Raw genomic sequence first — 15,951 nt, 5'->3', positions numbered from 1 at the left:
AGCTTCTCTAAGCCCATCAGTGCCTGAAGAGATGAGCCACACCTGTAGAAGATGACTTGCTCAGCAGTACTGAAATTTAGCCTTGTTGACTTCAGGAATCACAGGGTTTAATTTTGTGCTTCCTTTGAATTGAGTTGTTTTCGGTATGGTTGCTTTGAATAAAAAATAGAAGAAATCTAAATCTCTTACATTTTTATAATTTCCAAAATAATTGCTGATTTTTAAATAGCTGAATTCATACGATAATTGTAAAAAAAAACATTGCCAAATAAAACTGTAGTTATCCAGGGGATATATGCTTCTGACAGTTTTGGAGAAATCTCAGAAGTTCTTAAATTCATCTTAAATATGTACTTTCTAGCCTTGATTTAGGAAAGCCTTCTGAACATATTTATTCATTTTTTAAAATAAATAAAGATATTTTCTCCAGGTGTCAGTGGCTGCAGTACGGATTGTTGGAATCTCACAACTTCTCAGTTTATGGTTTCTGTTCTCACCTTTTTTCCTTATTTCTCAGTGTGGGTCCATATTTGTTCTCCTATTCAGTTGGTATCAACTGTCACCACCATGATGGTGCAACTAGAGCTAGTACTTACAGATACTCTGTTCAGCTTTTATGAACTAAAGTATTCTTCAGTCACTGTGGTAAAAACAAAAGGGGAAACAAAAACGTAAGAAAATTTCTTCGACAGTGGTAGGCATAAAAAAACGTTATTTATCATTCCAACATTTATTACTAATGGATTGATTACTGTTCTAGCTCAGTGTATGTCATGAATATCAAAACATATGTTTCTGAAGTCAGAAAATACGGCCTGTTTTTCAAAAAAAAGTTTAAGAATTCTTATTCTCTACAAGTTTTTGCTTATAATGAAAGTCTTTGAATATCTGTGAGACTTTGTGAAGTGTATGTTACTTACATCTGGCTTATGAGAATGTTCAGAGATTGCCATATCTTATGCCCAACTTTTAATGATACAACTGAGAAGAGTGAGGTTGCGTTTTGTTAGTTTTGGCAGTCTAAAAACTAGGTTTCGTCATGCCTTCAGAAGAAAATGATGAGAATTATTTTTATGGTAAAAAGGTAGAACCTTTAAATAGTCTGCTGTAATACAAGAAAAGTTAGGAACTGTCAGTAATAATCAGCTTAAATGTTTTAGTATGAGTTTCCCAAATGTTGTTCCATAAAATAAGGTACTTTGGTTATATATATGAGGGATGAGTCTGTGTCAGAGTTCCAGTTCTCCTTAGTTTTTTGCATGGGAACTGTTAATTTGCCATGTGAGCAATTCCATTAGCCGATGTAGAGAATCTGTGAGACTTTTTTCTTCTGCAAGATACAGAGGGACCAATTCATGAAAGACTTTTGTTCTTGGAAAATTAATGTTTGGCTTGATATTGCTGATAGATTGTTTGTTTTAAGGAAAATTGCAATATTCCATGATGCCTTTTAAAAGTTTGTTTCAAGACACTTTATCAAGACTTTTTAAAATTATTTTTTATATATGGAATAGATAAGGGAGAAGTATAATAAGTATAATAATGTTACTGAACATCTTCACAGTCATCACCAAGGAAAAAAACTTCCTCTCTCTTTCTTGTGGAAATACTGAGAAGGGTAGTACTGGAATGCCATTTCCAACCCCATAAGTGGGTGGACCCATTGGATTTTTGGTGATACTAGAAGGACATATCATTCTGTGTCTGTCATAAAAGCCCTTTTCAGGCAAACAGATGATATGTCTTAGAGCTCCTGAGAGACATTAGAGACAGACAGTGTTGTTATCTGTTTTGCAAGAATGCAAAAGCCCAGCATTATTCTGCTTTTCTCATGAGATGAATCAATTTCATGGATATATGTGATTAAAGACAATTTATCAGGCTTGGATTGGGCTAATACAGTATTGTAACAAGATTACACTCCAGTAAGGATTGCTGTAGTGTATTTTTGCTCCCACATTTTACGTTCTTTGTCATAATCCCTGGCCTCAGTCAGAAGAGGCAGGTGAACCCAACAATACATTTTGGTAATTATTCTATATAAATGTAAGACTGAAAACAGTGAAAGTACCACAGCAACTTGATATAACACCAGATTCCAAAGAACCTTGTGCCTGAGTCCTTGCATCTGAGCCCTTGGCTCTTTCTTCTCCCTTCCTGTTTTGCCTCTCAGCAGTGAGCTCAGATAGCATGAACTGAGTAGTTCCTCTCACCTCTAGGAGAAAACCATTAAACTAGCTCTAATCTGCATCACAAGTGTTTTGAAGTAGTCACTACAAAGTACAAATGCCTTCTGGGGGGGTGAATATTTGTCGCAGGTGGTTTCAAAGGAATCGGTGAGCACAGAGCTGGCATGGTCTTTCCCATGTCCATCATACTGGTTTCTGATATGAACAGTATGCTCTGCACATAAGTTATTCAGGTCAGACCTGAACCAGGTGAGGCAAAAGAAACCATAGCAAGTATACACTGTGCTGCTCTGACATTCTCAACAAATCAGGCACAAAATTTACCAAAACACAGGAAAAAAACGTGTTTTGTAACTCCTGAAAAATAACAAGCCAAACAGAAAACCTCACCTGTTCTTCATCATGCGTATTTAGACTATTCCTGTGTTTCTCCATCAGCTTTGCAAAGAACTCATTGACATTCTCACCATTTATAGTTTGATCTATAACTGCATGTTTCAGTCAGCAAAGTTAGCATCTAGCAAAATTGTGCTGCAATTAACAAAACATGAGTTATTTGAATATGTAAAGAAAATTGTTGCGCATATTCAATTGCTCTTTAGTGATCTTTATTTTCAATGTGTGACAAAAATTAATTTGGGGAAATGTATCACAGTTGCTGATAGCTATCTGATTTATGCATATGGTGCCTTGCCAATGCAGCATCAAGCTGTTAAGAGAGTTTCTTTGGTCAGTATTTCATTTTCATAAGGGCTAACAGTATCTTCTGTTAGCCCATTAGCAGGATTATAAAACTTGAAACACACATGGTAATAAATCTTCTCCAATTATCAAGTTGTAAGAAGCAGCTTACTGGTAATTTCAAAGTGTATTAGCTCACTCCCTGACGTGAGAATCCATCCTTCTTTGTAAATAGAGCAGAGATTGCCTAAAGCTGGGCCCACCTGCAGAGGGAGAGGTTGTTCAAGTGAAGTGGCCTGATGGAAAGCTGTATGGTGCAAAGTATCTGGGACCAAACACAGCTCACATGTATCAGGTGAGTGTCTATATTTATTACCAGATGCCTATTTTTGAGATGTCTTTATTGCTTATTCAGCTCTAGCATTGGAGTGGCAGACCACAACTTCAGAACTGCAGGAGTATGGACTAAATTGTAAACTGCTGATGCCTTTAAACCAGCACATAATGCTGTCTAAAACATTAACTAGTACTATGCATTTCTTCTGAGTTGAGGTTTTGCCTGATCTTATGAAATAAAAAAAAAAAGGTTATTTAATAGAACTCAGTCAGTAGTCTTCATTTTGTAAGGTGAACAGGTAGAATATTAAGAGAAATAGTAATTTTTTTCCAAGTCATTTACTTGCTATCTCCAAATCAGTTATTTATTTATTTGATTTCAGGTAATTACATTATTAATGAGATAAAATCTATTATTAGTTTGTGACCACAATGTGCCCCAGGCATTTTGTGAAAGGATGGAAAGAAAGACAGTAAAAAGAAGAGTGAAAATAGCTCCACTTCCATTTGTGTAAGATACTTTGAATTAATTAACACATAATCTAAGGAGCGTTTTATCCTTAGCAAAGGCAAAATGAAACTGAACACTGCAGCTTTAAAAGCTTTTTAAGGCTAAAAAGCTGACTTCTGATTTCAGAGACACAATAATCGTTTTTTTTTTTTTGTACTTGCCTTTGAGAAAAAATCATTCAGCAGCTTTGAGTACCCAAGTGAATGGTATAAACTGCAATAAAACAATCACAATAATAATAGTACTTCTGGAAGAATGAGAATCGAGGTACATTTCTTTTATATATATATAATCATTTTCACTTACGTAACTCTTTTCATCTGAAGGCTTCACATTACTGTACAAAAATGGTAAATTTGCTATTATATCTGTAGATAAATTAAGGCAAAGGGAGACTAAATGATATGCTGCATTGACCTTCTCAGCTTGCCAATGACTTGCAATCAAACTCAGGTCTTCAAATGCCTGATCCCTTGAGTTAGTCTCTAAATGTTCCCCTTTTGCTTATATTTAGAAGATATATTATTTTGTGAAAGTGAAAAGTTTTTTTTGTTTTGTTTTTTGTTGTTTTTTTTTTTTTTAATGAAATACAAAGATTATTGTTCTACAGTAACAGTAATCTTCTAATCATTTAATCTTCTAAACAGTTGGTCTTCTAAGGAATACTGTGAGATTAGATTAATGTGGTTGTTTAAAACCAAAATAGTAAAGAATGAGCTTTTTGTCTTATTTTGGACTTCTTAGACAACATGATAAAAATAGCGTAATTAATGGAAAATAGACTAGCATAAGGATGTTAGTAGGGTTTGCAGTTCCTCAGCATAGCATAGGATTATTAAATTTGGAGAAGACCAGTAAGGTTATCAAATCATCGATCCATCACCACCATGCCTACAAATCCATATCCCTAAATGCCACATCTACACATTTCATGAACGTATCCCTTCCTTGGATAGCCTCTTTTAGTGTGCACCCAGGCCTCCTGAGAATAAATTTTTCCTAATATCCAACCTGAACGTCCCCTGGTGCAACTTCTGGTCACTATTGTCCTATTGTTGTCACCTAGGAGAAGACACTGATCCCACCTCACCACAACCTCCTTTATGTAGTTGTACAGGAAGATGAAGTCTCCCCTTAGATTCCTCTCCTCCAGACTAAACAGTCCCAGTTCCCTCACCCACTCCTCTTAAAACTTATGCTCAAGACCCCTCACCAACTTTGTTGCCCTTCATTGGACATACTACAGAGCCTCAATGTCTTTCTTTTAGTGAGGGGCCCAAAACTGAATGCGGTACTTGAGATGTGACCTCTTCCCCACCAGCTCATCTTCCTGCACATGGAGACAGCCTGTTCCTGTGCATTTATGATAGAATCATAGAATTCTTAGAGTTAGAATGGATCTTTAAAGGTCATCTAGTCCCAGCTCCCCTTCAGTGAACAGGGACATGCGCAGCTAGATCACATTGCCCAGGACCTGATCCAGACTGGCCTTGAAAGTCTCCAGGGACAGGGCATCAACTACATCTCTGGGCAACCTGTTCCAGCACCTCACCACTCTTGCTGTAAAAGATTTTTTTCTTATATCCAACCTAAATTTACCCACTTTAAATTTCAAACTATTTCCCCTTGTTCTGTCACCACAGACCGTGCTAAAGAGTCTGTCCCCTTCTTTTCTGTACCTCCCCTTTAGATATTGAAAGGCTGTAATCAAGTCACTTTGCAGCCTTCTCTTTTCCAGGCTGAGCAGTCCCAGCTCTTTCAACCTGTCTTCATAGGAGAGGTATTCCATTCCTTGGATCATTTTTGTGGCTCTTCTGGACACGTTCCGACAGGTCTACGTCTCTCCTGCACTCAGGACTCCACTCCGCATCTGGACCCAGTACTCCAGGTGAAATCTCACCAGCACTAGGTAGAGGAGCAGGATCGCCTCCCATGGCCCTGCTGGCCATGCTTCTATTGATGCAGCCCAGGATATGATTGGCTTTCTTGGTTGCAAGAGCACATTGCTGACTCATCTCCAGCTTCCCATCCACCAGTTCCCCCAAGTCTTATTTGGTAGGGCTATGCTCAATCCTTTCATTCCTCACCTTGTATTGGTAGTGGGGGTTGCGTTGACACAGGTGCATGATCTTGTGTTTGGATTTTTTGAACCTCATGAGGTTCACCAGGGCAGTGCCCAAGTCTGTCTAGGTCCCTCTGGCTGGCATCCTCTCCCTCTGGTGTGTTGATTGCACCCCACAGCTTGATGTCATCTGCAGACTTGCTGAAGCTCACCTGATCCCATCAGTGTGTCATTGATGAAGACAATAAAGAGTCAGTCCCAGCAGTGACCCCTGTGGGACACCACTCATCACTGATCTCAGTCCAGGCATTGGGCCATTGACCACCACTCTCTGGACTCAATCCTACAGCCAGTTCTTCATCCACTGAACCATCCACCCATCAAATCTATATGTTTCCAATTTGCAGAGAAGTATGTTGTGGGGTACCATGTCAAAGGCATAACTGAAGCCCAGATATATAACATCATGTGCTCTTCCCTTGTCCACTGATGCAGTGACATCATCATAAAAGGCCACTAGATTGATCAAGCAGGATTCGCCCTTGGTGAAGCCATGCTGGTTCTCCTGTATCATCTCCCTGTCTGGAGGATCTGCTCCTTTATCTTTCCTGTCACAGAGGTGAGACTGACAGGTCGGTAGTTCCTGAGGTCATTCTTTTTACCCTTACTCTTTACTTAAAAAGGAATGTGATGTTGTCTTTCTTCTAGTCACCGAGGACTTCACTTGATTGTCAAATATCATTGACAGTAGCTTGGCGATTTGATTTCCTTCTTAAGGAAAGTCCAGCTTTCGTGGACCTCTTTGCCCTTCAGGACTGACTCTGAAGCAATTGTTACAACCAGTATCCTAGACCTATTCACCAAAGTCCAAGGTAGCAGTTTTACTGCCCCCAGTCCTGACTTCACCAAGAATATAGAACTCCATCCATGATCACACTGCCCATGACAGCTTTCATCCACCCCATATCCAGCCAGCTGGTCTCTGTTCATGAGCAGCAGGTCTGGCAGGAAGCTTCCCCTGTTCTCTTACCAGCTGTTTCAGAAAGTTGTTTTCCACACACTCCAGGAACCTCCTAGTTTGCTTCCACTGTATCGTATTATATTTCCAGCAAATGTCAGGTAAATTGAAGTCCCCCACAACAACAAGGACTAGTGATTGTGTGACTTCTGTCCCATGCTTGTAAAACATTGTATCTGTCACTTCAGCCTGGTTGGGTGTTCTCTAACAGACTCTCACCAGGATATCAGACACATTGGCCTTCCCTCTGATCCTTACCCATAAGGACTGGAACTTGTCATTCCCAGGATTGAGCTTTACAACACTGAAATACTTCCTAACATGGAGAGTCACCCCGCCAACACTCCTTCCTCCTGAAGAGCTTACAGCCCCCCATTGCAGCACTCCAGTCATGAAAATGATCCCACTGTGTTTGCTGATTGTGACTAAATTTTCTGCTGTGCGATATCTTCTGGCTCTTCCTGTTGCCCATGCTGTGTGTATTGGTGAAGATGCACTTCAGCTGGGCTATTGTCTCACCCACATCCCTGGCATGCCACCCTTTAGGCTCGTCTCTAGCAAGCCTGCTTTTATTTGTTTTCTTCTGTTGAGACAGGTGGATCCCATCTTTCTCCGGTAGCTTTGGTGCTGAATAAACCTCTGATTTAAAAAAATAAAGAAATTAATAAATCAGAATTCCTCTGATGGTACCAGTCTCTTAGCCATGTGTTGCTCAGGTGGGTTTTCCTGTTCCTCTCAGCATTTTCCTCTTAAGGGATCAAGGAAAGCAGTACCTGCACTTCCAATCCTCCGACTGACTGTCCCCAAACCCTCAAGTTCCTTTTAATAGCCCTCAGGCTTCTCTGTTTGACCTCATCTCTGCCAACCTGAACAACCAGAAGTGGATAATAAGCATTAGAGACTATTGTGAAATGCTTTTAACAAAACAAACTTTTTAAAGAAACTGGGGAAACAGCAAAAATTAAAGGGTGTCCAAGTTGTACTATACGGAATTTCTGAAATTTTGCAAGCATTTTAATCTGTATAACAGGACTGCCAAACATGACCATAGATTACAGAAAGTCTGTGACATGCAAGTTGCAAGACTAACTCCAAGACACATGAGAAGTGTTTCCTATTTGTATGTGGTTTCCAACAACAGCCTCCAGGACACATGCATACATGCACACTGTTCACACTGTTGATCTCTGTTGGACACTTGAGATTCTCATACCAAAAGAATCTATTACTCTTTCATGTTCTCTTATATTGTACCACAAAAGGAGAGACTGAAAACGAGTGTCTGAAACAATTGTCATCTGATACAACAAATCTGTTCAAATATCCAAATACAGATAAATCTGTGAATTGTTCTCATGTTCTTGAGACATTTGTACAGAATTTGACAGTGTTTGTGCATGCAGGGAGCTATGACAAAATGTACCAGAAATCGTGTCATCTAGCTTAACATTTGCCATCCAGTTACCCCACACAATCCCCAAGCAGAGTTATACCTGCAAATGAAGTAGGTGTTCTTCCAAATGAAACTGTTAATGAGGTCTACCTATGTGATGTCATTTTTAATGTAGGTATGATTGTTTTCAGTGTTCATTTTAGATTTTCATTTGAGATGATTAAATTATTCACCCTGTTGTTTTCTACATTTTCCACTGATCCTTTAATCTTGTTGTTGTGATGAAAGAAAATCTCATGGAGAGAATAACGTGGTACACAGACACAGTACAGCTGCAGAAGTGCAAATAAAATAAATTGCTGGATAAAATAGATTGATGATGAAGTATATGCAGTCTGAAATAAGTTTGAGTTATTAGAGACAATGGTTTTGTATTTTGCATGAATCACAAAACAACTGGAAGTCTTAGAGAAGTGCTTATGTTTGCCTTTAACATTACGGCAAATACATTTCCAGTGCAGTTTCATGCTGAATTATAGCTGAAAACCTTCTAGTTGCAAAGCTGAACGTATTTCACACAGCAAACTTGTAAGATTCTGTGGTATGAAGCAGTCTCCTCCCTCTTTACCCTGCTATTAAAACAAAAGTCTTTGCCCATTAATTTTCTCATTGCATGGAACCAAGGGAGTTTATTTCCTGCCTGATTCTTTCACTGGTGATGCATAACAAGCATTATACTGCAGATGCGAGGCAAAAACATACTATGAAATGTACTATGCAGTAAAGAGCAGGAAAAACAGAAAGTCTGCTCACAGATAATGTTGAAAAGTAATAAAATGGCCATCTTTAAACAAGCTTAAGCCAAAGGGACCGTTAGGTTGGTTCCTCTAGAGTACCACTCTCTGACTTGGCCTATAGGGTTAGTAACAGGAACAGAGGGGAAAAACATGACTTCTGTGATTTTTTTACCCATCTGTGCTCTGAGGACTTTTCTTTGGATTTTAAATGTGTTCTGGATTTGTGCATCCCTTTTAAATTGTTTTTAAAGAGATCTTGCTTTTAAAGAAGTTAATAGTTCATACGTATACCTTACAGTACCTGTACGTACCCTTACTTTTGGCAATACTTTTGATATACTCTATTGGATTCTTCAGTGTTAAAATTAATCTGACACTCTTAGTCAAGGCAAGGTTTTAATTTGGACCTACAAAATCCACTCCATCTACAACTTCAAATACATGATTTTTTAGATTTATCTATGATAATACTTCAGTAATGTTTTTATATATTTGCATTTGGATTTATTATTCCAATATAAGTCTGTTGTCATTCAAGTGGTATCATTAAATGGAATGGGATTTCTTTTAAGTTCTTGCCAAACTTTTAAGTGCAGTTTCTGTAGGAACTAAAACTGCAGTCCTAGGTAATAGCTGAAAGTCACAATTGTTAGATGAAGTATGAAAAAAAAATCAGCAGCTACTGAAAAGGCATAAATGCTTCAAAGCCTCAGCATTTTAGCATTCCCCACACCTAGTTACATTTCCTTTCTCATTTTCTGCTAACGGGGTTCATGTTGGATTAAATCTAAACCTAAGCATGATAAAGCTTTTCATCTTCTGAACAGAGCATTTTAAAGAAATTCCATCAGATTCAATAAAATTCTGTTAACTGCTATTTCCCTAGTTGTCACTCATACTTAGTTTCTTTTGACATCGTCTTCCTCAACCTTGAAGCACAGGATGTTAAAATTAAATTTATTTATTTATTTATTAGAAGCAAGGAAAGAAAAATGAGGCAAATTAAAATGACATGAAGACGTTTTAATACATCGGTTCTACAAAATTATTTTGTCTGTGTTGTCACTGCTCTGCATTGCTAATAAACTTTATTTTACTGTGTGTGTGTCAGTGTTGATTTTGAAGTCTCTTTGCTTAGATGTTTGTTTTTTTTTTGTCTAATGAAGATTCTAAGAAATAATATTTTTTTTCTGTTTTATGTTAATTTCACTAAAATAGAAATTATGTTCAAATCTTCTCTGCTTGTAGATGCATTTTTATTCAGACATTCCCAGAAACTTCCCAGGGTTAAGTCATGATTTTTTTTTAAATACTCTTTTTTTTTTTTTTTTTTAATTAGGTTGAGTTTGAGGATGGTTCTGAAATACTAATGAAGAGAGAAGAAATCTATACTCTAGATGAAGAGCTTCCTAAAAGAGTGAAAGCACGTTTTGTGAGTACTTTCTATATCTTCATGGTATTTATATGCTCAGAATGCCAACAACACTATCCCTGGCTTTATTCTTACTTTTCATTTTAATTTGTACAGATTTTGCACAGCAATTAGCACAAGTGCACGTTTGCTAGTGAGAAGGGTTTGTTGTATTTCTAGTACAGGCAAATACTGTCAGGCTTAATTCTTGTCTCCCGAAGGAGTCATTGTGGTAGAATATCTATCAGATCATGAATAATATTTTAAATTTTAAAATAGATAAATGATATGTTCTTTCAGAACATAATGTCTATACTTTTTGAAAAACTTTCCAAATTATCATAGTGTCAGCAGTTTACGGGCTGGTTCAGCCCGGTTCTGTGACCAGCGGGGCGGAGGGATCCACAGATCCACACCTCCGGAAAAGGGACACAGGGGACCCAAAATAATTGAAAACAGCGGCAACAATCTGAGGTGAAACAAACTAATTTACTAAGTATAGTATCAACAAAATATAATGAGAGAGAGGGAGTGTGTGCGAAAGGTAGATAGGCCTCACCACTATGCTGAGGTGGGAACTGCAGTCCAGTTGAGCCAATGAAGAAAAGCAGACGGAGAAGAGCAGGCGAAGAAGAGAACATCAGGTGACCTTGCTGGGAGTTACATCTCCTTGCTGACCGCAAAGCCCCTGGGGAGTGTAGTTCTTCTTCTCCTCCGGACAGGCACCCAGCACTCGAGCATCAACAGTCAAACCCCCAGTGCACTACATGATGTTATGATGTGGAATACTGATAACCAAAAATCATAAAACCATGACATCAGAGCTTTGAGATTTTAAATGCTTTTAATTTAGTAAAAATGCTATTAACTTGTCCTAAAAAACAGAACATCTGATTAATCAAAATTCATTAATATCACTAACACAACTTACAGCATTTCACTGGTCTGTGAGACAGAGCCTCATATTTGTCCAGTTTCTTGTGGTTTCAGACAGCATCCCCTGGTTCACTGTATGCCATTCAGAAAAGAGCTGAGGTTCTTGAGGAGCAGAAGTTTGAAAAGGGAAAGTATCGCCATACAGATATTGAAGGAAACAGATCTGTCTTTGCCACTAATGCTAGATGTTTGTGCAGTTCAATTCAATACTAATTCTACTCAGAAATGCATTATATTCATCTCAAGTCCGTGTTCTAATTTAGCATTCTTTTTTCAAAACTGTGCCTTGTAAGTTGAATTACCTTTCTTAATCTAACAACAAAGCATAAAGATGCTAAGTTGTTCTCATAAATAAGAGGAAATAATTCAGTATTATGTGAAAAAAAGGATAACTCTCTTATTAGAAAAATGAAGCTTTGAAAGGGAGAACAGTGTGCAGTCATTGCTGCAAGGTGGTGGGCTCATACACAAAATCTGATTACGTATCTGTTATATGACATTAATTTGATTCTTGAGAGCTGGGTATGTGGCATGGTAGCGGAGTAATGTGTAGATTCTTCAGGCATATTCAGGTTGGATAAGTTTGATGGCCTAACACAGCATTACACATAGGTGTAGGTAAGTAAAGCAGAGACTTCCATTTCTTTTGCTTCTTGCCTGCTTGCTCTTGCCATCAGTGTCTCCTTTCAGTCAGTCTTCAACAGCTATCCCTTTTGAGGAGGCTGCACATTTTTGGGTTGTGTCAAGGGCAGGGATTGTCTTAATGCGTGAATGGGGCAGGAAAGTGAGGGATAGAAGAGAGACAGAGAAATATGAGGTTGTCAGTGAGTGCCCACTGGCAGGATGCCCATGATTTACTGAAGGAATAGAATGAGATTAGGACAGCTCTTTCCAGTCAGAGGTGCAGTAATCAAATATTCCTTACTGAGACAATTTTTGGCCATTTATTTGTGGTAAGTGCAGACATCTCTCAGTGTCCTAATTATCTAGGGTTAGGAAAGATGACGTGGAAAATGTTAAACAAACCATCTGGATATATTCAATGCGTTCTTCAATGTTTTTTAATCATATTCAGAACTCAACTGGTTATTTTTTTTTTCTTTTTAGGGAGACTACTTACATAAAGCTTTTATAATTAATTACATGTTCTGTAGAACAGAAACTGTTGCATTTCAGTAAGAATATCATTATGGACATAACTGAGTTCATGCTCCTTTAAAAATGATATTTTTATAGTTCAGTATTTTATTTTTGCATCTGACACCATTCAATCTATATAGATATTAGATATAGGTTAAAAAACACTGAATTTGGTCAGCTACAATATCCAGTCTGTACACAGGCCTTTTCATGATTCTCCGCTGTTCCCTCAGGTTATATTAAAAATGGATTTATTCCTCAAGGTATGTTTAACACTTCCTTCATCTCCTCATGCTGAATAAAGACAATGTTTCCCCTTCTTGAAATATATGACACTAATTTCTTCTAACCAGTGTTTTTCCTATTTGTGGAAATTTTACCATGACTCAAGTAATAGAAGTTGGTTCCAAACTCTCTGCCACTGCTTTTTCCCAAATGGATTGCTGTTTGCCCTCCTGCTTCTTTGTTACAGTTGATCCTTTAAGTTTGCTGAGAACCAGCTGTTGATTCCAGCTCTTAGTGAATCAGCCAGCATACAGGTTTGTTAACAGAAGTCCTTGAGGTATATTGCACTTAAAACATGTCTGAATAAAACACATACTTGGATAATACTTGATTCTGCTAGGAGTGAAGCTATCCAACAATTGTGTTATTTCTGTGTTGCTGTTTTGCATCCTGAACGAGTGTGATTTTCTGAATTCTGGATAAAACCAAACCTAGCTGGTATTAGTCACAATTCTAAGGAACACTAAAGATCTAAAAAATTAATTTATGAGCATGCAAAACTTGGGAAAGTAAAAATTGTACTTTAAAATGCGTGTTTAAACTATATATTTAGTTTTTATACATTTTTCTAAAAACTCTGTCATAACTGAATAATCAATCATGTAGTTAGTGCCATGGTGATCTAGTGGAGTGTACCTGTATTTCCATGTAACTCCACTAAAATATGTCAGAACATGATAGTGTGTACCAAGTCTAACATGTATTTAATGTCTGGTTTTAGTCTACGGCGTCTGACATGAGATTTGAAGACACGTTTTATGGAGCGGATATTATTCTGGGAGAAAAGAAGAGACAGAGAGTACTGAGTTCCCGTTTCAAGAATGAGTATGTAGATGATCCAGGATACCGCACCTTCTTAAAAAGCTCGTTCCAGAAGAAGTGCCAGAAGGGACAGTAAAGGAAGTAATGAAGAGACGAAGACAGACAGAAAGACACACACACACACACTGTTTTAGACTGGTTATAGCTGACTAAAAAGTCAAGCAGCATTAGTTGCAATTGGTTTTGAGTTGATTAAGCACTTGGTTTTACAGTGAGCCAGTCTACATAAGCCTCGTCAGATAAAGTACTTGAGTTATTACTCCTTCGGTTAATGTAATAAAGATTTTGTAATACTTTTCATTTTGAAACTAGGAGGGAAAACCAAATGAGAGTAAAACGGATTACACAGCAATAGACTGAAGAAAATTTTTGTTTGAAGTTAGTGGTAAAATTATCTTTGAGTAATAGAAGATTCACAGTCAGAAGAGGAGATGCTTTAAAAAACAGAGACAATTGCACTGGCTCATTTTTTTTTCTGCCGATAGGGAAGGATGTTAGGTTTAGTAATAGCAGTTTTTGTAGAATATTTTTAAAGCAAATACAAATATGTACTGGATTAAGACAAACAAAATTGTATAATGCTCTTAATTTTTATGTCACTACTGCTCTCAGTAGGGTTTGATGTGGACTCAACTGTTGACTTAAATATTTTTGGCTTTTCAGAAAGGTATCTTCAGCACAGTAATGATGTTTTGTACATTTAAAGAGGCAGATTTCTGCAGTTATTTTTGAACACGTTTTTCATAAGATCTATAAAAATAGCTATTTGTAAAATATAATTTTCTTTCATTATGTGTATTAAAAATTAGAGTTTAAAAATATATGCTTAACAGGCTAGTTTTGAATGAATATAAGATGGTCTTCCTTTTAAAATAATAAGATGGTCTTCCTTTTAAAATAATGGTCTATCACTGTAATAATATTTTAAAATAGATATATAAATAAATAATTTCCTTTTACTTGCATCATTTTCTCTCTTGACATGATTATCAATTCCAGCATCTCTAGTACTTAAAGGAAGGAGAAGCTTTTCTATCTGCAGTGGACATGTAGTTTCCTGAACACAACACAAACACATGACTTAGTATTCAAACAGTAACTTGATAAATACTTTAACTCCTTGTCTGCTTCTCTTCACTCTTTGGGATCTTGATCTTTTTACATGTTTTCACAGAAAACAGAATGTCTGAATGCATTTCCTGCCTATTTGTCTGAAACACATTGGTTTGTGAAACCAGAAGAGAACTTTATCAAAGTTACATCATCTGTTTCTTATAAACTGGCCCATCAGCAGGATTTCTGACTTCTTGCCATAGCGAAAAAAAAAACAAACTATTTCAAAATACAATTTGAGCACTGCTGTTTCTCAGGCTCTGCTTCCAATAAAAAAACAAAAAGCCATATATATGAATATATGAACCAAAGGAATTTTTCATGACAAACCCAGTGCTTTTGTTTGGTGCACTGTTGCCCTTTGCAACAGTTGTTTTCTCTCTGTTGCCCTTTGCATGATTTTTATTTGTTTTTTTTTATTTTGAGTGGAGAGTGAAGTCTTTACTGAGTTGTGTGACATCTCAATTATAAATTTAATTTTTCTGTGTTACCTTAACTATTTCTAATTTTACAATGAAATCACTCAGAATCCCTTTAGTCTTAGAAATTGCTAAATTGCTTAGCTGTGACAATCATAATGTATTTCTTACTGGCATATTTCTTTAGAGGTAGTGGGTTTCAGTGAGTACTGTCTGGCGTATTTCAGAATATCAGTGCTTTTTCAGGAGTCATAAAAGAAAAATTAACCAGTGGTACTGCACCGAAATGCAAGATTGGTGCCCTCATGAAATAAATGCAGCTAGTGGCTGGTAAGTTATTATGTGTAATGTAAACACCAGTAATAACTTTGTGATATTAAGTTCCATAACACTGTTCAAGGTTAAGAGTGATAGTGTGATCCATCCATCATGAAGGTGATAAGAAATATTACATTATTCTTCAGTTAAGTACATATAAACACACTTTGTAAATAAATAAATGAGGCTGTGAGGTACTACACAGGCTAAATGTTAAGTGAATGTTCTTTGACTGCATCTCATGACCTGTTAGTCAAAACTGAATAATTAATTACCCTGTCTCTACAAAATGGATGTAGAATCTTTCTCTTCAAGTTCCATGAGATCTGCTGATAGGAATAATTCCTGAATGTTACAAGGTGCTATAAAATAGCTGTCCTTCTTTTCCAGCCTGGACAAAGTAAGTCTGAAATGTCCTTTTCTTGATTTTAAATAAATAAGTTTTTGAATATGAAAATAACTAAATGTCCCTAGTTTCTAATAGTGGAAAATTGAGTTTTTAGATTTAAAACAATGGCCA

The 15,951-nt window shown here is 37.1% G+C and overlaps 1 protein-coding gene across 4 annotated transcripts in view; it reads left to right on the top strand.

Moving 5' to 3' along the window:
- The window catches only part of KDM4C (lysine demethylase 4C), a 301,499-nt gene extending 287,762 nt beyond the window's left edge, over positions 1-13,737 (top strand). For all 4 annotated transcript variants that reach the window (XM_090131682.1, XM_031606168.2, XM_090131683.1 and 1 more), the window contains 3 exons: positions 3,106-3,225; positions 10,327-10,419; positions 13,481-13,737. In XM_090131682.1, coding sequence (XP_089987808.1) covers positions 3,106-3,225; positions 10,327-10,419; positions 13,481-13,657 — 390 coding nt within the window. In that variant the 3' untranslated portion in view covers positions 13,658-13,737. The remainder of the gene's footprint in view (positions 1-3,105; positions 3,226-10,326; positions 10,420-13,480) is intronic.
- Positions 13,738-15,951: the final 2,214 nt, after the last annotated feature.

Source organism: Phasianus colchicus, chromosome Z (genome assembly GCF_987193195.1).
Source record: "Phasianus colchicus chromosome Z, bPhaCol1.hap1.1, whole genome shotgun sequence".
Classification (NCBI taxonomy): domain Eukaryota; kingdom Metazoa; phylum Chordata; class Aves; order Galliformes; family Phasianidae; genus Phasianus; species Phasianus colchicus.
This window is presented reverse-complemented; position numbering and strand designations above follow the sequence as displayed.